General features: G+C 44.8%; 2 protein-coding genes across 2 annotated transcripts in view; both read right to left on the reverse strand.

The window, feature by feature from the left end:
- Nucleotides 1–23,597, reverse strand: part of LOC137636209 (serine/threonine-protein kinase Nek3-like) — a 115,281-nt gene that overhangs the window by 43,846 nt on the left and 47,838 nt on the right. The window contains exons 3-5 of the mRNA XM_068368649.1: nt 4,451–4,626; nt 3,902–4,033; nt 2,149–2,296 (exon numbers count right to left, since the gene is read on the reverse strand). Of these exons, the coding sequence (XP_068224750.1) occupies nt 2,149–2,296; nt 3,902–4,033; nt 4,451–4,626 (456 nt within the window). The remainder of the gene's footprint in view (nt 1–2,148; nt 2,297–3,901; nt 4,034–4,450; nt 4,627–23,597) is intronic.
- LOC137636210 (serine/arginine repetitive matrix protein 5-like) lies at nt 14,636–21,186 on the reverse strand (the record flags this gene model as incomplete). Its single annotated transcript, XM_068368650.1, has 3 exons — nt 14,636–14,838; nt 14,935–15,544; nt 21,031–21,186. Coding segments are annotated over 3 exons (969 nt in total), but the record flags the coding sequence as incomplete, so codon positions are not given.

A 23,597-nucleotide genomic window follows, 5' to 3' on the forward strand; every position in this document is an offset into this window, starting at 1 on the left:
GAAATTAGAGATGACTTGCTGGTCCATGGGCTGGAGGATAGGGGTGGTATTCGGTGGAAGATACAACACTTTGATGAATTTGTATTCGTCGATGATATCATCTTCAAGTCCTGGGGTGAGCGGGTGCATTATCCAAACAAAGCAAGCACTTCAAAGGCAAATTCCGCTCCTGAAGGTACTTCTTGACAGCAGGGCTGAAAACTACGTTTACCCATTCCACAAAGATATGCCTAGTGACCCAAGCCTTAGAATTAGAACACCATAGAACATGCTGCAGGTCGTTATTAATTCTATGTGCTTTAAATGCCCTAGGGTTTTCAGAATGGTAAACTAATAACGGCTTTATTTTGCAGTCCCCGCTGGCGTTGGCACAAAGCGCAAGAGTCAACCGATCCTTCATAGGCTTATGTCCAGGCATTTTCTTCTCTTCAGCGGTAATGTATGTTTGACTAGGCATCTTTTTCCAAAAGAGACCAGTTTCATCACAGTTGAAAACCTGCTGCTCTACGTAGCCTTCCTCCTCCACGATCTTTTCAAACTTTTTAACAAAATCATTAGCAGCCTTGCTGTCCGAACTTGAAGCCTCTCCATGCCGAACAACTGAATGAATCCCGGTCCGTTTCCTGAATTTCTCGAACCAACCTCGAGACGCCTTGAATTCCTCCGTAGCAGGATCGGTTGAACTCTCCCCGCGTCACCCCCAGAACCCGCCACCTTCAAGTCACAATAGATAGCGCTGGCCTTCTCACAAATGATCGTTTCAGTGATAGTATCGCCAACAATCTCCTTGTCCTTTATCCAGATCAACAAAAGGCGTTCCATCTCTTCCAGAATAGGGCTACGACGTTTAGAAATAATGGTGATCCCCTTCGATGGTTTGACGGCTTTAATGGCTGCCTTCTGTTTTATTATCGTCGAGATTGTAGACATATTCCGGCCATATTGTTTAGCCAGATCGCTAACACGCACACCTCGCTCATGTTTTTCTATTATTTCTTGTTTTAGTTCTAATGAAAGCATTGACTTCTTCCTTTTCTCACCACTACTACTTCCTGAACCGAAACTAAGCTTTTCAGGACCCATGATTATACGTAAAATAAAAAATGAAACGTGAGAAAAGGAAGATAAAAAACACTGTTAATAACGGAGCGAATAGAAAACAACCACACGATCCGCACAAGATGAGAGGACTGATCAAGGCGACGCTCGATTGGCGTCCCTCCGATGTGATGCCGTCTACCGGCGTAAACAAGAAACTACAATCGACGCTTCGAGAAAATTCTAATTGTATGATCTACGTCGTATGTTGGAGCAAGACTTCGGGTGTGGAGACGTAAATTAAATCGAATTTTACTTCGGGTGTCGAGACGTAAATTAGATCGAATTTTACTTCGGATGTTGGAAAATTTTGTATGTAAAGACAATCGTATGTAGAGGTTCCACTGTACACATATGATCAGTACCCACAACCCTTTCCATCAACCAAGGACCACAGGGCCAGGCAATGGCTGCTGAAGACTCGGCTGGTAGAACCATAGGCTCCTCCAAACCCCCTATCCCTAACTCACAATGATAGTGAGGTTGCAGACACTACAAAACTAACTAGAGGGACTCGATAGAGCGCAGACCTCCGCTGCAGCAGCTTAATTCTCGAACTTTTCCTCAACCTTGACCTTGACCTTTGACCTTAACATGTATTAATTGGTGTGAATTTTCATTTACTCCAATATGAACCATGTATGAAGTCTCTGTGACAACAATGTCCAAACTTATGGCTGATTATGTGAATTGGACATTTTTCTGGACTCTGACCTCGACCTTCCAAAATTTAATCATTTCCAGCTTTTTACATAACAGTTAATCCCTGCAAGTTTCATTACTCTATAATTCAAATTGAGGCGAGGAAGCGGTTCACAAACACACACACAAACAAACACAAAGAGGGGAGGAAACATGACCTCCTTCCAACTTCATTGGCGGAGGTAATGGGCTTGAGCTGGTCTTGAACCTACATCTTACATATTGACAGGCAGGGACATTTCTAATAGGATACCACAGCTTTAAACTCCAAAAACATTCATAAACATGTTCCTAGCTTTTCTTCACAAATACAGTCTGTTATCATAATTCAATGTAAATTAAACTGACCTCTGACAAATTTCTGGCGACAGATAATAAGGTGTACCGATGGCAGTTGTAGCTAGGTCCTGTTTGTCCCTCAAAAATCGGGCAATTCCAAAATCTCCAACTTTTACAAGATTTGTCTTTGTCAAGAATATGTTTTGTGTCTTTAAATCTGTAATAGAGGGAAGGACATCATACTAAGCACATTAAATAAAGTATTCTGTTTAGATGTACTACATATCAACATGGAAATTATTCACTTTTCATTAAAAGGTAAAGTACCTAACCCCTTATGATGTAAGAATTATTACCAGTCAAAGTAATTTTAACAATTATCATATTTATTTATTGATAAAGAAATAGCATGTGATTTCCATAACTAATTATAATGGTATCATATCAGTTTTCTTTAAATATTAAACACTGAATCATAAAATATTTTCTGAAAAGCAAAATTCTGAACAAAATTATATAACAGATTACAAATGATAACCAGTTGTCAGCCCTGAAGATCCTTATTATAGAATTTGAAAAGGTATTTTAAACCAGCAGACAGATGTTCTTTGATCTACCTACGAGAATACAAAATAAAATTAATTGGTCAAAATTCACTATTTCATGGAATTCGTGTCTTGTCGGTTGAAGTTGAGAATTTTCTTGTGACAATAGTATCCCCATTTTACATTCTTCCTAACTTGAGGTCATTCTAGATACACTAAGTTCAGAACAAGTAAATGGTAGCAATGAAAAGGTCATATATGTACTTTCCTACATGTATGGTATGGTACTGATGAAAACAAAATTATCTGTGGTAGGAAACTGAACTAAGGAATTTTTTATAGAATATTAAAAATAGTTTTCACGAAATAAAAAATTTTAATATACACCTGAATTCATATATCCCATGCCATTCCATGCAACAACTTATCAACAATGAAACCAAAATATCGATGATTTTTGAGTGTATGCATTTTGCATTTTCGGTTATTCTATTGGTATACATGTTTAATGAAGATTTATGAGTAACAACATATGTACAAAAATACAATGATTTAAAGTGACAATGCAAAAGACGTGTGATTGGTCATGATTCTGTAAATTAAACTTGCAAAAGAATGCATAGTTTTCAAAATTAGAGGTCAAATCATGTGGATTGGACACAATACTTGAAGAAGTCAATCTTTGAGCATTATTATTGCCCAAAAGTTTTGTCTTGGCTGCAATACAGGTTGTTTGTTCACTATTTATGGTCTCAATGATTGCTTGTTCCAGTCTATATTGAGGACATTGTCGTCATTTTGAAATGAGCTCTCTTAAAATGAAAACAAAATTTACCTGCCAAACAATCTGCAGAGAAGTAACAGAGCTTAAGAGCAGGTGAAACATTATTTGCTTTTTGGGCAATTTATACTGATGTGTCCAAAATCCTAACATTTATAACATTGGACAACACAGGAATGTAACTTTTGAACAGAAATATTCAAGTGTTGAATCTCTATACAGTCTGGCAGATATGGTGATCTAAATACCAGCAAGATTGCATTACTGTACTGGTTCTTTCATCTTTTTAACTTTAAAAACATTGGGAAGACACATCTTCAATATGTCCTCTAGCATCAGGACCCAAGTAACTTCAATGGGTCATACCTAAGAGAATTCTGAGATCTGTGATATTGATTATGTTTTAGCAAGATTTTTGCCTCAAGCAAGATGTTTCCAAATGAAAATTTTTCACCAGACGAGTGTGATCGAGCCAAAACTGATGATTAAAACTCACCTCTATGTAAAATATTATTGGCATGAAGGTACTGGACAGCAAAGATCACTTGAATAAACCAATGTAATATTGTACTTTCTTCTATGGTCCCACCCTTTCGTTTCGCTGCTTTCACTTTTTCTGCTAGATCTCCTAAGGAGAGAATGTAATAAAACAGCCAATATAAAATAGTGCACTACAATAAGCAATAACTTCATACAGCATTTAACTACCATAAATTTTCTTAAATACTGTAAAGTATTGGAAGAGGATGATTCCCTTTTTTTCATTATTAAAAGGGAGGAGATTATCCAGTATTAGGAGTCAAACTAAACTTTTGCAGAGCTGTCCCAAATAAATATGGAAGGGAATAATCATTATACATGTCTCATATACTCTTAAGACGAGTAAAATCATTTTGGAGGAAACCACTAAACTACAAGGAGCCACATTTCACTTGAAAATTTTTGGAAGACAGGCTTGGAGATCTTAACTTCCTATAACATGTATACCTATAAAAAGATAAAATCAAATACCCAACTTAAATCTATTAAACAGTGATGCCCCTACCACCATCAGCATATTCCATCACCAAGCACATGGTAGCAGGGTCTGTCAACATGAAGTACTCTTTGTAACGAATAATACTGCTGTGTTTACATCGGGCCAGAATTGTTGCTTCCGTTCGCGTCTTTTCCAGTTCTTCCTCTGACATTTCATCGACTCTTACTTCTTTGATTACATATCTATTGATAAATAAAGAATTTTATAAAGCTAAGAAACAAACAAATCAGACTTGAATCACAGAACAAATAATATTTAGCAAATACAGTGAACCCTCGTTTATCGCGGTAGATAGGTTCCAGACGCGGCCGCGATAGGTGAAAATCCGCGAAGTAGTGACACCATATTTACCTACTTATTCAACATGTATATTCAGACTTTTAAAACCTTCCCTTGTACGTAGTACTGTTAACAAACTACCCTTTAATGTACAGAACACTTAATGCATGTACTACAGTACCCAAAACTAAAACAGGCACAAATATTAAAGGCGATTTTATATCATGCGTTTCCTAAACACGCTAAAAAGCACAATAAAAAATGGCAACCAATGTTTTGTTTACGTTTATCTCTGATCATAATGAAGAAACAAACTGGAGGTAGAGCTTTGCTTATTACCCAGACATATTTCCCATACTTTTCCATTAGAACTACATCACATCTTCCTACTTTAGATAGATTATATATATATATATATATATATATATATATATATATATATATATATATATATATATATATATATATATATGTGTGTGTGTGTGTGTGTATATATATATATTTATATGTATACACATCTACATACCTACATATATACATACATACATATATACATAAATACATGCATACATATATATATATATATATATATATATATATATATATATATATATATATATATATATATATATATATATATATTACTGTATATATATGGGTTATGGAAAAAATCCGCGAAGTGGTGAATCCGCGATGGTCGAACCGCGAAGTAGCGAGGGTTCACTGTATGACATGAAATATGTAATTTTCCTAACCATATAAACCTGAAGTTCTTTACTATGGAGCTTATTATTATTATTATTATTATTATTATTATTATTATTATTATTATTATTATTGTCATTGTATGATTATTATTATTACTTGCTAAGCTACAACCTTAGTTGGAAAATCAGGATGCTATAAGCCCAGGGGCTCCAACAGGAAAAATAGCCCAGTGAGGAAAAGAAACAAGGAAAAAAATAGCATAATATAATAGCGGTAACAACATTAAAATAAATATTTCATATAAAAACTATAAAAACTTTAACAAATTAAGAGGAAGAGAAATAAGATATGATAAAATAGTGAGCCCAAGTGTACCAACCGTAAAATTTTCAGCAAAGCGTAACTACCCACTGATAATTAGTAGAGGGGAGGGGGTAGGACCAATTACCCTACTCACACTCGCAGTAGCCAAAACAAGCCACTGTAATTGCATGCAGGACTTAGAGGGGGGGGGGGGGGTGATGGCAGGCCAGTATGTGTAAAGAGCTTCTAATTTGTATAGTTATTAAAATGGTATTTTCATTATAAAATAAATTTTTGAACATACTTACCCGGTAGTTATATATACTGTATAGCTTAAGACCCTGACGTCACGGCAGAAAATTCAAAACTCGCGCCAATCGCCAAATGGATAGCCAGGTGTACCACCCCTGGGCCCTAGCGAGGTACCTGGGAACCATTCCAGGAACCTCATATACTCCATGCCTCTAGTCTCTTAGAGGGGAGGAGGGTGGGACTAAAATCATATACAGTGGTACCTCTACATACGAATTTAATTCGTTCCACAACCAACTTCGGATGTAGAAAATGTTCGGATGTAGAAACGAATTTTCCCATAAGAATACATGGCAATTCATTTAATTCGTTCCTCAGCCTAAAAACCCATAATAAATCCTTAATAAATGGCTACACATAATTACACATAACAAAAACATAACTGCATAATATGAAAGAAGCATGTAAAAAAGATAATTATAAAGAAATAATAAATAAAAAATGTGTTTTATTGCCACTTTACCTTAGAGACAGGCCAACGCAGGTGTAGGATTTGCTACGCCAGGAGGAGACAGACGATCGGCGAGAAGGTAGACATGGTGTTAACATGTTCTTTGAATAAATACTCTCTCTCTCTCTCTCTCTCTCTCTCTCTCTCTCTCTCTCTCTCTCTCTCTCTCTCTCTCTCTCTCGTTCTCTCTTCGTTCTTCTTCACTGTTAGTGTTAGAGATGTCTATTAATTTTTTCTGAGAGAGAGAGAGAGAGAGAGAGAGAGAGAGAGAGAGAGAGAGAGAGAGAGAGAGAGAGAGAGAGAGAGAGAGAGAGAGAGAGAGAGAGAGATTAAACAAAAATGTGTTGTGTACATATGATTTTTAACAGCGTTAACGAGTTGAAAGACAGTTAAATGTAACTAAAAAACAATATCAGCGAATCTGAATTCCTTTATTAACTAAAACAAATATTGATACAAACACACACTAGTGTGCGTATGCGCAAACACACACACACGCACAAGGAGACACGATCGGCGAGGAGGTAGAGATGGTGACCGTGATAACATACCGTAACTTACACTACGGAAATTTTAATCTAACTTAGCTTATCTATTTTTTTTTTATTTTTATATTTCATATTTTTTAAATTTTTTTTCTTTTGATTTTTTATTTTCATCACTTTCAGTGACGAGTTACGGTATGTTATCGCAGTCACCATCTCTACCTCCTCCCCGATCGGCGAGGAGGTAGAGTTGGTGACCGTGATAACATACTGTAACTTACACTACGGAAATTTTAATCTAACTTAGCTTATTTATTTTCTTTTTATTTCTATATTTCATATTTTTTACATTTTTTTTCTTTTGATTTTTTATTTTCATCACTTTCAGTGACGAGTTACGGTATGTTATCGCAGTCACCATCTCTACCTCCTCCCTGACCGTCTCTCTTACTGCGTAGCAATTTTTGCACCTGTGTGTGTGTTTGTGCATATGCACACGAGTGTGTTTGTATCAATATTTGTTTTAGTTAATAAAGGAATTCAGATTAGCTGTTATTACTTCCTTAGTTACATTTAATTGTTTTTCAACTTGTTGACGCTGTTAAAAATCATATGTACTCTAAACACATTTCTGTTTAATCTCTCTCTCTCTCTCTCGGAAAAAAAATAATAGATGTATCTAACACTATAACAGCGAAGAAGAGAGAGAGAGAGAGAGAGAGAGAGAGAGAGAGAGAGAGAGAGAGAGAAGAGAGATATCTATGTTTAGAGAGAGACAGAAAAAGAGAGAAGTCTTATTTAAAAGAGCTTGTTAATGCTATCATGGTTTTCTTTGCTTCACTTTTTTCTTTCTTTCTGTTCATCACGCTGGCCCTTCTCACAAATGATCGTTGCCAACAATCTCTTTGTCCTTTATCCCTATCAACAAAAGGCGTTCTATCTCTTCCAGGGTATTGCTAAGATGTCTTGTAATAATGGTGATCCCCTTCGATGGTTATTAGCTTTAATGGCTGCCTTCAGCTTGATGATCCTCGAGATCATAGGCCTATTCCGGCCATATTGTTTAGCCATAGAGTATCACTCACATGCACACTGCTCTCATGTTTTTCTATAATTTCTTGCTTCAATTCTAATGAAAGAATTGCCCTCTTCCTGTACTGAAACTTAGCTTCTTAGGCACCATGATTATAGGTAAAACCAAAAAGGAAATGTGAGAAAAGGAAGAAAATAAGCACTGTTAATAACAGACCGAACAGAGGACAACCACACGATACACACAAGAATAGAGAACTGAGCACTCGATGCTCAATGGCATAATGTTTACTTCGTGTGTCGAAATAAAATTCGGGTGTAGAGTCAAAAATTTGCTCGAATTTTACTTCGGATGTTGGAAAATTCGGATGTACAGTAGATACGTTCGTGTGTAGAGGTTCCACTGTATAACTAACGGGTAAGTATGTTCAAAAATTTATTTTATTAATGAAAATACCATTTTTAAACAAGATTTACCCGGTAGTTATATATATAGCTGATTAACACCTTTGGTGGAGGGTTAGAGACAGCTAGTATATCTGGAATTCTACTTAAGGGTTAATTAAAACAAACTTAAGGGTTCGTACCTGATAAGGAAGCTGACTTCAATGATACTCTGCCTCATTATGTCTGCTAGCTTTATGAGATCCAGCGGTCCTCCCAGGGGGCTGAAGATCTCAAAGGGACTGTCAAACCGGTGTAAATACTTCATTATGACAGAAACTCCTCCAATAACTAGTTCTGGGCGCTCTCAAGGAACAAATTTGACCACCTGACAAAATCAATGATTGTGGAAGACTGACACAATCTCCACAAACAACCATAAAAACAAAAGTACCAAGAGAAGAAAAGGTTATTGGGATTATGGGAACATAGTGGTGGATCCTTCACTCACACTCGCTGCTACGAATGGACCCAGAGTGTAAGAGTCCTCGTAACAAGTCTGAACACCTTTCAAATAATATGATGCTAACACAGATTTGCTCCTCCAGAAGGTTGTGTCCATAATGCTTTGTAGAGATCTGTTCTGCCTGAATGCTGCCGACGTTGCTACTGCTGTGACTTCATGAGTCTTGACCTTTAAAAGTCCAAGGTCTGATTCATTACAATGAATATGTGCTTCCTTAATCAAAAGCTTGATAAAAAATGACAAGGCATTTTTAGACATCTGTAATGAGAGCTTTTTGACCGAGCACCATAAAGATTCAGAATTGCCTCGTATATCTTTTGTTCTATCCAAGTAGCATCTCAGAGTTCTTACTGGGCATAAGACTCTCTCCACCTCTTCTCCAACCAGATCCGTAAGATTTGGAATCTCGAATGCTTTGGGCCAAGGTTGAGAAGGGCGTTCATTTTTGGCAAGAAAGCCTAATTGTAAGGCCCAGACAGCTTTACCATTACGAAATCCAACGTTTTTGCTAAACGCATGTATCTCACTTACTCTTTTGGCTGTTGCAAGACTGACCAAAAATAAAGTCTTCATCGTAAGGTCTTTTCATAGAAGTTGAACCCAGTGGCTCAAACCTGTCGTTCATAAGATACTTCAAAACAATATCCAATTTCCAAGCTGGAGAATCTTGGTTTCGTTGTTTTGTAGTCTCGAAAGACTTAAGAAGTTCTTGCAGATCCTTATTGTTAGAAAGGTCAAGGTTTCTATGTCTGAACACAGTTGCTAACATGCTCCTATAACCTTTAATAGTAGAGGAGGATAAATTGCACTTCCTTCAAAGGTGTAGCAGGATATCTGCAATTTGAGCTACAGAGGTATTGGATGAGGAAAGAGAGTTGATTCTACACCACTCTCTTAACACCTCCCACTTGGACTGATAGACTTTGATAGTCGAAGTTCTTCTTGCTCTTGCAATGGCTTGAGCTGCCTCCTTCGAAAAGCCTCTAGATCTAGAGAGTCTTTCGATAGTCTGAAGGCAGTCAGCTCAAGAACGTGGAGATTTTGATGGAATCTTTCCAAGTGGGGTTGTCTGAGTAGATCTACTCTTAATGGAAGTATTCTTGGAGTGTCTACCACCCATTCCAGTACCTCTGTGAACCATTCTCTTGACGGCCAATAGGGAGCCACTAGGGTCATCCTAGTCCCTTTGGATGTTACAAATTTCTGTACTGCTTTGTACAGGATTTTGTATGGTGGGAAGGCGTACAGATCTAGGTTGGACCAGTCCAAAAGAAACGCGTCTATGTGGCCTGCTTCTGGATCCGGTACAGGGGAGCAATATGCCTCTAACCTCTTTGTCTTTGAGGTTGCAAAGAGATCTATGCATGGACGACCCCAAAGACGCCACAGGCTCTTGAAAACATGAAGGTTGAGTGTCCACTCTGTTGGTAGGAACTGACCTCTTCTGCTAAGGCTGTCTGCCATTACGTTTTTCTCCCCTTGGATGAACCTTGTCATAAGGATAACGTTCCTCTCTCTTGCCCACAAAAGGAGATTCTTTGCCATCTCGTACAGAGATATCGAGTGGGTTCCCCCCTGCTTTGAGATGTACGCCAACGCTGTCGTGTTGTCCGCATTGACCTGAACCACTTTGTTGGTGACTAATTCCTCGAAACTTTTGAGGGGCTAATAGAACTGCCAACAACTCCTTGTGGTTTATATGTAAAGATTTTTGGTTCTCTGACCATAGTCCCGAGACTTCCAACTTGTTTAGGGTTGCTCCCCATCCTGTGTCCGAGGCGTCGGAGCATAACCCAAGGTCTGGGCTCTATACTGAAAGGTCGAGACCTTCGTGGAACTTGTTTGGTTCTTCCCACTACCGAAGGCAGTCTTTGATGGAGTTCGTAATCGGAATGGACATCGTTTCCAAGTCTCTCTCCTTGTTCCAATGGTTGTCGAGATGGAACTGGAGAGGACGAATGTTTAAACTTCCTAGTGGAACAAATTGTTCCAAGGAGGAGAGGGTTCCTACTAGGCTCATCCACTTCCTTGCTGAACATATGTTCTTGTTTTGAAAGGATTATAGTTTCAATCTGGCTTGCTCCATCCTAAAGGGAGACAGAAAAGCCCGAAAAATCTGACTCCGTATCGTCATCCCCAAATAGAGAATCTCTTGAGATGGAACCAAGAGAGACTTTTCCTTGTTTACAAGGAGACCCAGCTCTTTTGTAAGGTCCAATGCTGTCTGAAGATCCTTCAGTCAGTGGTCGTATGAGTGAGCTCTGAGAAGCCAGTTGTCGAGATACAGGGAGGCTCTTATGCCCCTTGAATGGAGGATCTTTGCTACATTTAGCATGAGCTTCGTAAAGACCTGAGGTGCTGTGCAAAGGCCAAAGCATAGGGCTCTGAATTGGAAGATATCTCCCATGAAGACGAACCTTAGGTAAGGTCTGAAGCTCGGATGGATAGGGATGTGGAAGTAGGCGTCCTGAAGGTCTAAAGAAACCATCCAGTTGCCTTTCCTTAATGCGGCTAGCACTGACTTCGAAGTCTCCATAGTGATTATAGGAATGTGATATCCGGTGTTCCACAGGGTAGTGTTCTTGGCCCATTACTTTTTATACTGTATACACATGACATGTGGTTTGGCCTAGAAAACAAGCTTGTTGCATATGCAGATGATGCTACTCTCTTTGCATCAATTCCATCCCCTGAATGTAGATCTAGGGTTGGTGAATCCCTTAATAGAGATTTAGCTAGAATTAGTGCATGGTGCAAATTATGGGGTATGAAGTTGAATCCTAACAAAACTCAAAGTATGATTGTAAGTAGGTCAAGGACGGTAGTTCCTCAACATCCGGATCTCAGTATTGATAATGTTTCTTTAAATATGTATGACTCTTTCAAAAATTTAGGTGTGATTCTCGCCAGTAAATTTACTTTTGAGAAACATAAAAGGTCTGTGTCTTCTTCAATTTCACAAAAAATAGGCTTATTGAGAAAGTCTTTCAAGATTTTCGGTGATCAATCTATTCTGAAGAAGTGTTTTAATTCTTTCATTCTACCTTGTTTTGAGTATTGTTCTCCTGTCTGGTCTTCAGCTGCTGATTCTCATCTTAATTTGTTGGACAGAAACTTACGGTCTATTAAATTTCTTATTCCTGATCTAGATATTAATCTCTGGCACCGTCGTTCAATTAGTTCATTATGCATGTTGCATAAGATTTTTCACAACTCTGACCATCCTTTACATTCAGATCTCCCTGGACAATTCTATCCTGTTCGTAATACTAGGCAGGCAGTTAATTCTAATAGCCAGGCCTTCTCCATCACGAGGCTCAATACTACGCAGTACTACTATTACTATTACTATTACTATCACTCACCAAGCCACAACCCCAGCTGGAAAAGCAGCATGCTATAAGCCCAGGGGCTCCAACAGGGAAAATAGCTCAGTGCGGAAAGGAAAAAAGGAAAATAAAATATTCTAAGAAGAGTAACAACAATAAATATCTCCTATATAAACTATAAAACTTTAACAAAACAAGAGGAAGAGAAATAAGATAGGAGAGTGTGCTCGAGTGTACCCTCAAGCAAGAGAACTCTAACCCAAGACAGTGAAAGGCCATGGTACAGAGGCTATGGCACTACCCAAGACTAGAGAACAGTGGTTTGATTTTGGAGTGTCCTTCTCCTAGAAGAGTTGCTTACCATAGCTAAAGAGTCTCTTCTACCCTTACCAAGAGGAAAGTGGCACTGAACAATTACAGTGCAGTAACCCCTTGGGTGATGAAGAATTGTTTGGTAATCTGTGTTGTCAGGTGTATGAGGATAGAGGAGAATATGTAAAGAATATGCCAGACTATTCAGTGTGTATGTAGGCAAAGGGAAAATGAACCGTAACCAGAGAGGAGGATCCAATGTAGTACTGTCTGGCCAGTCAAAAGACCCCATAACTCTCTAGCGGTAGTATCTCAACGGGTGGCTGTACTCTAGAAGTTTTATTCCAGCTGTGACCAAGTTGTGGAATGATCTTCCTAATCGGGTGGTTGAATCAGTAGAACTTCAAAAGTTCAAAGTTGGAGCAAATGCTTTTTTGTTGACCAGGCAGACATGGTCTTTTTATAGTTTATTTATGACATATTTGTTTTTGATGTTGTTGATAGTTTATTATATGATATGTCTGTTTTGACGTTGTTTCTTATTTTAGAATGATTTATTGTTAATTTGTTCTCTTCATTTATTTATTTCCTTATTTCCTTTCCTCACTGGGCTATTTTTCCCTGTTGGAGCCCTTGGGCTTATAGCATCTTGCTTTTCCAACTAGGGTTGTAGCTTGGATAGTAATAATAATAATAATAATAATAATAATAATAGAGAACTTCGTCTTCATGATGAACTTGTTCAGCGCACTCACGTCCAGAACTGGATGCCATCCCCCCGAGTTCTTGGGTACCAGGAACAGGCGGTTGTAAAAACCTGGTGAACAAATATCCTGTACCTTCTCTATGGCCCCCTTTTCTAACATAAGAGATACTTGGTTCGATAGAGCTCGTCTCTTTGCCTCCTCTCTGTATCTGGGAGAGAGATCCACAGGAACTAAGACCAGAGGAGGGCTCCCTTGAAAGGGGATCTTGTAACCCTCCTTCAAGATCTGTATAGACTACTGATCTGCTCCTCTCTTCTCCCACGCTCGCCAGAATTTGAGTAGTCTGGCTCTTACTGCCTGAAGGCAAAAGCAGTCAGACTCTACTTTGCCCTGCTCTGAAGCCTCTTCTCTTATTCATTCTAGCATCAGGTTTGGAACTACCCCTGCTGGAAGATCTCCCTCGAAAGGGCTGGGAAAACTTGGGAAAATTTTCTTCCTTAGGCTTGCAACTGGTAAATGAGGGTGGAAGAGCTTTCCTGGCTGTCTTGGAGACAAAATCCTGAGTAGCCTTTTGAGCTAAGGCTGCCGAAATCTCCTTGATAAGATCTTGTGGGAACAACAATGGAGAAAGAGGCGCATACAACAGCTCGGACTTCTGGAAGGGAGTAACCCCCAGCGAAAGAAATGAGCATAATTGATCCCTTTACTTAAGGATGCCTGCAGAAAAGAGCGCTGCTAGTTCGTTGGATCCATCCCTTAAAGCCTTGTTCATGCAAGACATCAAATGGACTAGGGGAGAGGTATCCCCCTCTTTAAAAGTCTCAACTTTTTTACCCAAAGCTCCAAGTGTCCAGTCTAAGAAGTTAAAAACTTCAAAGGCTCGAAAAATTCCCTTGAGCAGGTGGTCCATCTCCGAAGTAGACCAAAAGATCTTGGTCTTTCTCATGGCCGACCGACGAGGAGCGTCTACGAACCTTGAGAAATCTCCCTAGGCAGAGGCAGGTATCCCCAAGCCGAGAACTTCTCCTGTCTCGTACCAGATACTAGACCTGGAGGCCAGTCTAGCCGGAGGAAAGGAGAAAGCTGCTTTTCCTAAGGCTTTCTTAGACTGTAACCGGTCACCCATTAATTTAAGAGCGCTCTTAGATGAGCGCGATAACACCAACTTGGTAAAGCGAGCTTTCTTAGAGGCTTCCCCAAGAGTAAACTCAGACGGTGGCAAACGTGGAGCCACAGGCACAAAAAGTCTGAGAACTCTTCGTTAAAAATTTCATCAGTTTTTTCAAGTCGGCAGAATGACGAAACGAAACAGAGTCCTCGTCTTCTGAAACATCATCAAACTCCATAGGAGAAAGCTGGCCTTCTATGTCCTTCTCTTGCAACGTTCCTTTGGAGCAGCAGGGTTGAGAGCAGTTTTCTTCTCAAAAATATCTTGAGTGCTAACAGCAACAGAAACAGGATCATTGCGAATAATATCAAGCGGCCGTGCCGCTTGCGGCTCAGCCGAACGCTCGCAATCAGCTCGATCGGAGTCAAGAAGTTCCTGCACTTGAACTGTATCAATGTCTAGAAAAGAGTGAGCCTCATTATCATAATCCAGACTAACATCCGAAATATGATAAAGGATAGGAAGTTCAGGATCATACTCTTAAACGCGCTCGCCGTCAACTCCTGACAAGCGTTCGACACTGCGAACCGCTTGCTGTTCAGCGACTCGTTCGTCTGTTTTGCGTTCGGAAACACGACCTGGAGGACGTTCACTAATATTAGCGGAGTGAGAAGCTTCCTGAATTACAAGACGTTCGACAGCCTGTTCCGAAGGACGATCGGCAGCTTGTTTCATAGGATGTCCGGGAGCCTGTTTCGAAGGACGTTCGATAGACTGTTTCGAAGGACGAACGTCAGCCTGCTTCTCAGGACGTTCGGAAGCACGTTTGGAAGGACGTTCGATAACCTGTTTAACAGGACGTCCTACTTCTTTCTCTGAAGGATGTTCGAGCACACTGTCTGAAGGAAGGATCTCCTTGCACTTGTAAGGGCATTCGCGTTCTATATACGGGCTGTCGACTGCGGACTTAGGTGAACGATCATGATCACTTCCTAAAGGACGTTCATAGCGGCTAGCAGGAAGCTTTGATCCTCGATTACAAGGGCGTTCGAGAACACGTCCCACAGGACATTTCGAAACTTGTAGAGAAGCCTGCTCGCTGTTTCGATCCCGACCAAAACTGTCACGTGTGCTGATATGAGGTTTGTCGCTACGCTGGTAGTTCTGCATAAACGACAAGAGTCTGCTTTGCATGTCTTGTAGCATAAAGTTAGGATCCGAACATTGTGAAATGATATTTTCATAATACAGTGATCCCTCGCTACTTCGCGGTTCGACCATCGCGGATTCACCACTTCGCGGATTTTTTTCATAACGCATGTAAATTATATACATATATCGCGGATTTTCCGGAAATTTCAAAAATACCGCGATGTGACCGATGGTGCGAGATTGGAGAAAGTAAGGAAAATTGAATCATGATTGATTTTCAATATAAATGAAACTTTGAGGAACAACAAAGATATAATTTGTTAGAGAGATAGAGAGAGGTAAGGAATGGGAGGTAGTGAAAGAGAGAGAGAGAGAGAGAGAGAGAGAGAGAGAGAGAGAGAGAGAGAGAGAGAGAGAGAGAGAGAGAGAAAGAGAGAGAGAGAGAGAGAGAGAGAGAGAGAGAGAGAGAGAGAGAGAGAGAGAGAGAGAGAGAGAGAGAGAGAGAGAGAGAGTGTGTGTGTGTGTGGTTTTAAATGTAATAAACAAAAAAATTTGATAGGTTATAACACATTGGTGCTTATGTAATATCAACTGTATAGACGGTTTGAATAAGTTAAGAAATGGTATAAACGATACTTTGTTAGTGTATTCGTACGCTCTCAAGAGCGGCAGCTAGATGTCAGCTGATTTGATCACAGCCAAAAGTAAAACAAAAAGAAGTCAACAATATGACAAATTCGAAGATAATTTGTATTTTTCCTAACCATACAAACCTTAGCTATTTACAAAGGGTTATTACTTTTAGCGTAGCTGAAATGGCGAGCCATTAGAATTTAACGAGGGTGTATTACCCCCGCGCTAGTTAGCGGGGGGTAGGGGAGTGGTAGCTAGCTACCCCTCCTCCCCCTCACACACAGGTGAATACTCACTTTCACTTAGAGGTAGGACTTGTCTTGGGGGACAGGGCTGGCGGGCAAATATGTGTAAATAGCTAAGGTTTGTATGGTTAGGAAAAATACAAATTATCTTCGAATTTGCCATTTGTTCCGTAACCGAAATACAAACCACGCTATTTACAAAGGGTGACTTATCCCTTAGGAAGGGTGGAAAGTCCCCAGCCATACTGGCTTTGGCTTTACCCGGGGACTCAGAATCCGAGTGAGTCGCACTCAAGAAAAGGAGTCCCTGCACCTCACAAGTTCCTTGCTCCGCAAGGAACCATGTGGCCTACGTAAGCTTGTGTGTGAAGGAAGAAGTGTGACCCGTCTTAGGCAGTTGACCTGGAGTTCCAGAAGGAACTCTGGGTTAGGACGTTCCCAATACCACCTCGTCAGGGTATGGGGGACGCGACAGTATTGACTCAATACTCGGAACACAAGGAAGCATGGTTTACCTGCAGAGGTTCGAGGTCAGCTATGCAGAGACCAGGATGCTGCTTCCCCGTAGAGGGGATGATGAAGAAAGAAGTAAGGGCCAGACATACTTCTTTCGTTCATGCAGACTAAAACCTGATAACAATGCCCTCAACCTTCTGCTACCTGTCCAAAAGGAGCCTGAGGTTAGACCAGCTGTTGTGTAGCCACCACAGAGCGATAGAAAACGTATCGAGACTCCTGTGGGTCACGCCCTGCAGGAAGCGGGCTGCGAAGGTCATCAGACGCTTCCAGACTCCAGCTTGTAGCACCTGCGTCACAGAGTAGTATTACTCGAAGGCGAGGGACGTTGCGATGTATCCAACATCGTGCTGTAGGGCGACGTGACGGGGGAGGGTCTGAAGACAGGTCGAGATGAATGTCCTTGAGTCCGGGCTGAAGAGGTATACTGGTGACTCTCCCCCCATGTCCTCCTTGTGTTCCCAAATCGGCTGCAACTGAGGCCAAACTGCAGCTGGTCCCAGCGCTAACCTCTCGATTCCTTACTGGCAAGAAAGAGAAGGTCTTGGGACATCAGACACAGAATGGAGACTCGAAATCTTGAATGAATCGGACCGAAGGGCCGGGACCCTCAGATTCTGAGTCTAGCCAACAACTCAGGAGCGAGCCTGAATGTTGCCTTCCCCTCTTCCTTAGAAAGGGGGGAGTAGTAAGAGACCAAGAAGATTGCTTACACACTGGCCGTGGCCAGAGTGAGCAGAAGACCCAAGGCGGAATACAATCCGAGGCCTGTCGTAAAAGGGTCTTGAGAAGATCTCTTAAAGGACTAAAAGTCCGAGCCATGCTCCAAGTTGGAGGTCTTCCTCCGACTAGGGCAGGGACGATCGTAGCTTCGCATGAGCGAGGATAGATCCAGCGGGCAGGAAAAAGTTATTCCTTTAAGCCTGAAGGTCAGGGAAAGGCTGAGCGACAGGCTTCATTGCCAAGAGCGGAAAGGAGTTTCCTCCCGCCGAAAGGCAATAAGACCGTTATTGCTGGAGAAGAGGCCTCACGGGAAGAGGTATATCTCCCACGGCACCAACCACCTTAGACTCTTCACTTTGCCTGGGAGACCCCTGTGGATGACTATCGCAGATGACGCGACCTCCGTACCGCGACTGTAGCGGGTTGTCTCTTCTAGAGGAGGAAGCGTAGTGTCTCCAGGCATGAAGCCGAAGCGACGCCCCGGTTCGGGAGAGATGTCGCAGTGTGGTTGCTTGAGTAGTCTGCGCCGTGGGAGAAGCTCTCCCGGGAGTTCCGTCAGGGGAAGCAGAGGGTCCAGAAACCGTTCTGCGCATAGTCCCAGTGGAGCTCTCCCATTGAAAGGTTGACAGACAACCTGGTTTTGTTGAGACCCATTGTCCGCAGACAAAAAGGAGGGAAGACGCAGGCGTCGAAGTTGTCCCACCATCACCGGAATGCATCTTGCCAGAGTCTCGGGGTCTGAGACTGGGGGGAAGACTAGCGGAAGCTTGAGGTTCCAAGCTGTCGCGATCAGGTCCCCCAGACCAGCACTTGCTGGTTACCCAAGGTCAAAGACCCCTAGGTACACTCTCTCTATGAGGCTCTGCTCGGATAGTCTGAGAGAAACATTCCCCTGCCTGGAATGAGAGAGCCGATGGTGGAATTGAGAGAATCTCAATCATCCCGGTATCTCTACTGCAAGATGTGAAGGTGTGAAAATGCGTCCCCTGCTGGATAGCATGAAGTCGACACGCAACGGGGCGACTTGGCAGGAGCGGTAGGATCTGAAGAGGGGCCAGACTAAGGCCCTTAAGCCTGCCTGAATGATGGAGAGGTATCCTTCAGGTCTTGACCATAGGCCTGGACCGGAACATGCCCCCCCCCCCCTTTCCTTTGACGAGTCCGAGAACCGCATCAAGAATGTGGGGAAAGGACGAGAATATCCACTACCATCAAGAGGCTCCATAGGTCAACACCCATTGCAGGTTTAATAGTTCCGCTGGTCCCATAGGGCCAGGGAGTCCGGTTAAACACTGCCTGAAGCCACCGGAACTTGGATCGCCCCACATGGAACTTATCCTGAGGCGACCGTTCGGACTATAAACGGGTCAATGAGGAAAGAAGAACTAGGAAACGTTCCAAGGTAGGGCTGAAAACTCTGCTTGACTGAGAACAGGTACTGCGACTCTCCTCAATCTTGCCACAGTCAACCGAAAGGAAGGCTCGGAGGATGTGGTAACAGAATCTGGCGTCCCCAGGTGGTCACCCATCCAAGTACCGACGTTGCTTAACCTCGCTGGACGGACGAGAAGCGGGGTTTCCAACGTGGTAAGGCCGTTGACTCAATATCATGGCCAGATACTCCAGATGTTGAGGCAGAGGAAGAGAAGGCTCCAAGCAAAATACCATGAGCCCACACTCATGGTCAGCATCCGGAAGCTTTTCCCGGCGCTGAAGAAGGTCGAAACCCGAGCCTACCGGAGTTGACCAGCCCTCCAAACAGCAGAGGAGGCGGAAGTCTGCACCTGAGCGGCCAAGAGGAAGGCAGGGAGAGTTCTCTGGGGAAACAAACCTGCTATGCCACGGCGGGATAGCCACAATGCATCATAAGCAGGAATACTTGCAGTTTAGGCTGAATTCGACGAGCACCCTGGAAGATGGATGGAATGGAAACTGAAAGTACCCGTCCTTCCGATCCAGGGTTAAAGGAGTCCTGTCGCCTCGTTACCAGTCTGATCGATTCTGCTGGTCTACGCTGGCCGAAGTTTGTTCGACAAACTTGATCAGGGCTGAGAGGTCGACTATGGACATCCCCTCTCAGATCCTTCCTTACAAGAAAGGATCGACTGAGGGGGCCGGGGGTGAAGCCGTCGATGATCCTAAGGAAGACCTTCGCCTAAGGTATGGATCATTCTGCCCAACCGGGCAACTCTGCTGATGCTATGGCATAGAGGTTCAGAGACACTGAATTCGCTGACAGAGACGGCAGGCGCGATATCCTTGGCTACTCACAGAGATTGTGCGGGAATGGGCATCGGGAAGCTGTCATTCGGATGAGTAACCTTAAGCATCCTCCCAGCGAAAAAACCTGCAATCCTAGAGTTCGTGAACTCCTTTTAGGACTATGACCCCCGGGGGAGTCTCCCGTGCCATCTGTTCCTGACAGGAGGAAACTGCAATTGGACACCTTGTCCCAGTTGTCGTAGCCGATAACTTAGGCCGACGTGGTTGAAAGAAAAGGGAGCTGGAGCCCTGCAGAGTCTGGAAGAAAGCGCCTTGGAGGAGTGAAACCGGAAGTCGATTTACTCCGCACAGCAGCTGTCTAAGTCTCTGTCCTTGGGCAAAGACAAAACTCTTCTCAAGGATGGAAGGGTGTCTGAGGTCGTTGACCTCCACAGATGAGACACCCGAAGGAAGCCTTCAGTCAGCGCGTCCAGATGGTACAACATCGAGCTTGTCCGCAAGTAGATACTTAACGACGAAAGGCCAAGGTGCCTGAGCTCGAGAGGAGGAAAGTACCCTTGATCTTCCTGTAGCTTCCTTGAACCAAACCTCGGGCCGTAACCGAGGAGGGAAAGAACCTGGTAAGCTCCCAGAGGAAGAGGTAAGCAGTCATCCCTTGTCCGATGGAGACCACGAAGTCCACTCCTCTCTTTCTCTTCAGCGTAGGAGAGACAGCCACTGGTTTGTTACCCTGGCCGGCGAGTGCTGGTTTCATAACCCTCATTAACGCCCGTGCCAGCGGATCAAACCATGTCTGCTGCTCCAAGGACACAGAGTCCGAAATCCTCGCTAAGGTGAAAGGGATCGGGCGATCCTTTGGAGTGGACACGACGGTTCCTGCCTGAAAAGAAGGTGGGGAAGAATGCTGTACTGACCTGTCTTCGTCCTGCACTACCAACCTGTGCTTGGATGGAGGTTATCCCGAGTGCCGCCTAGGAGCACGCGTCCCTGCTGCTACCACCGGCTGTGGAATTCGCCGCGAACTATGGTCGCGCGAGGGCGAACGGTCGCGCAAAGGCGAATGGTCGCGCGGGCACACAGGCGCGCAGGCGAGCGGTCGCGCGGGCGCGCGGGCGCGCAGGCGAGCGGTCGCGCGGGCGCGCAGGCGAGCGGTCGCGGGCGCGCAGGCGAGCGGTCGCGCGGGCGCGCAGGCGAGCGATCGCGCGGGCGCGCAGGCGAGCGATCGCGCGGGCGCGCAGGCGAGCGATCGCACGGGCGCGCAGGCGAGCGATCGCACGGGCGCGCAGGCGAGCGATCGCGCGGGCGAACGATCGCGCGGGCGCGCAGGCGAATGGGCGTGAGGGTGGGCAGGTAAATGAACACGTGTTCGAGGCGACGAACGCAAGCGATGGCGTGACGGCGAGGGATCGTGCTGCCGCGTAGGTGAAGAAGATCGCTGGCGGTAAGCGATGGCGAGCAGCATGTGTAGGTGAATGATCGCGTGATAGGGTGCGATGGTGATCAGCATCCGCAAGAGGGCGAGCGTTCAGGGTTGTGCGATGAGGAGCAGCATGCGTAAGCGGGCAATCGTGCAGGGTTGTGCGATGGCGAGCAGCATGCGCAGGTGAATGATCGCGTGAAACGGTGCGATGGTGATCAGCATCCGCATGAGGGCGATCGTTCAGGGTTGTGCGATGAGGAGCAGCATGCGTAAGCGGGCAATCGTGCAGGGTTGTGCGATGGCGAGCAGCATGCGCAGGTGAATGATCGCGTGAAAGGGTGCGATGGTGATCAGCATCCGCAGGAGGGCGATCGTTCAGGGTGGTGCGATGAGGAGCAGCATGCGTAAGCGGGCGATCGTGCAGGGTTGTGCGATGGCGAGCAGCATGCGCAGGTGAATGATCGCGTGAAAGGGTGCGATGGTGATCAGCATCCGCAGGAGGGCGATCGTTCAGGGTGGTGCGATGAGGAGCAGCATGCGTAAGCGGGCGATCGTGCAGGGTTGTGCGATGGCGAGCAGCATGCGCAGGTGAATGATCGCGTGAAAGGGTGCGATGGTGATCAGCATCCGCAGGAGGGCGATCGTTCAGGGTTGAGCGATGAGGAGCAGCATGCGTAAGCGGGCGATCAGCATCCGCAGTTGAGGGTCGCGCGATGGCGATCAGCATCCGCAGTTGAGGGTCGCGCGATGGCGATCAGCATCCGCAGTTGAGGGTCGCGCGATGGCGATCAGCATCCGCAGTTGAGGGTCGCGCGATGGCGATCAGCATCCGCAGTTGAGGGTCGCGCGATGGCGATCAGCATCCGCAGTTGAGGGTCGCGCGATGGCGATCAGCATCCGCAGTTGAGGGTCGCGCGATGGCGATCAGCATCCGCAGTTGAGGGTCGCGCGATGGCGATCAGCATCCGCAGTTGAGGGTCGCGCGATGGCGATCAGCATCCGCAGTTGAGGGTCGCGCGATGGCGATCAGCATCCGCAGTTGAGGGTCGCGCGATGGCGATCAGCATCCGCAGTTGAGGGTCGCGCGATGGCGATCAGCATCCGCAGTTGAGGGTCGCGCGATGGCGATCAGCATCCGCAGTTGAGGGTCGCGCGATGGCGATCAGCATCCGCAGTTGAGGGTCGCGCGATGGCGATCAGCATCCGCAGTTGAGGGTCGCGCGATGGCGATCAGCATCCGCAGTTGAGGGTCGCGCGATGGCGATCAGCATCCGCAGTTGAGGGTCGCGCGATGGCGATCAGCATCCGCAGTTGAGGGTCGCGCGATGGCGATCAGCATCCGCAGTTGAGGGTCGCGCGATGGCGATCAGCATCCGCAGTTGAGGGTCGCGCGATGGCGATCAGCATCCGCAGTTGAGGGTCGCGCGATGGCGATCAGCATCCGCAGGTGAGCTAGTAGCTGGCGAACCATGTTCCTTCAGAAGTGTTGGAGAACGTTGGCGTGCCAGCTGTAACACACGTGGGCGATCCGGAGATCGCTGGCGAGCTGATGATCGCTGACGAGCTGACGATCGCTGGCGAGCTGACGATCGCTGGCGAGCTGATGATCGCTGACGAGCTGATGATCGCTGACGAGCTGATGATCGCTGACGAGCAGAAGGCTACGCGTGGAAGCCTGCGCAAGAAGAAGAGTCCTTGACCCCGACCTGAACCGAAGTTCTAGATCGCGAGGGCGAACGTGGGCGCACAGGGCGCGTAACAGGAACCGCAGGGAAGATCATCTTGAAAGCGCTGACGAACAGGAGAGCGCTGATGAGCAGAAGGGCGCGCAGGGAAACCCTGACACGCAAGGGAAGAACCCCCGTGGGGGCAACCCTTTGCCCCGAAGGGATCGTTGTCCGCCGGGAGACTGATGTCCGTCGGAAGACCGCTGTCCGTCGGGAAGACCGTTGTCCGTCGGGAAGACCGTTGCCCGTCGGAAGACGAGATCAGACTGCTGTCCATCTGCACCAAGGCGGAAGATCGAGAAAAAGGAGTTGTAGGCTGCAAACGGAGATTCAAAAAGGCGCCTCAAGCACCCTTATAGGGAGATGAGAGGCCCTTACGACGAGGCGGACGGTGGGCCTTACGGCGAGGGAGGACAACAGCAACAGCAACAGAAGAAACCTCCGAAGAGGAGTCTCTATGAGTGTACTCTCTCGCGAACGAAAGAGAAACACTTCGTGGAAGAGACTGGTCAGCCAGTGACCTAAAAGGGGCAATCCTCCGAAGAGGAGCTCCTGCAGTTGCCCAGCCCCTTGAGCGA

This window comes from Palaemon carinicauda, unplaced genomic scaffold (genome assembly GCF_036898095.1).
Source record: "Palaemon carinicauda isolate YSFRI2023 unplaced genomic scaffold, ASM3689809v2 scaffold251, whole genome shotgun sequence".
NCBI classification, from domain to species: Eukaryota; Metazoa; Arthropoda; class Malacostraca; order Decapoda; family Palaemonidae; genus Palaemon; species Palaemon carinicauda.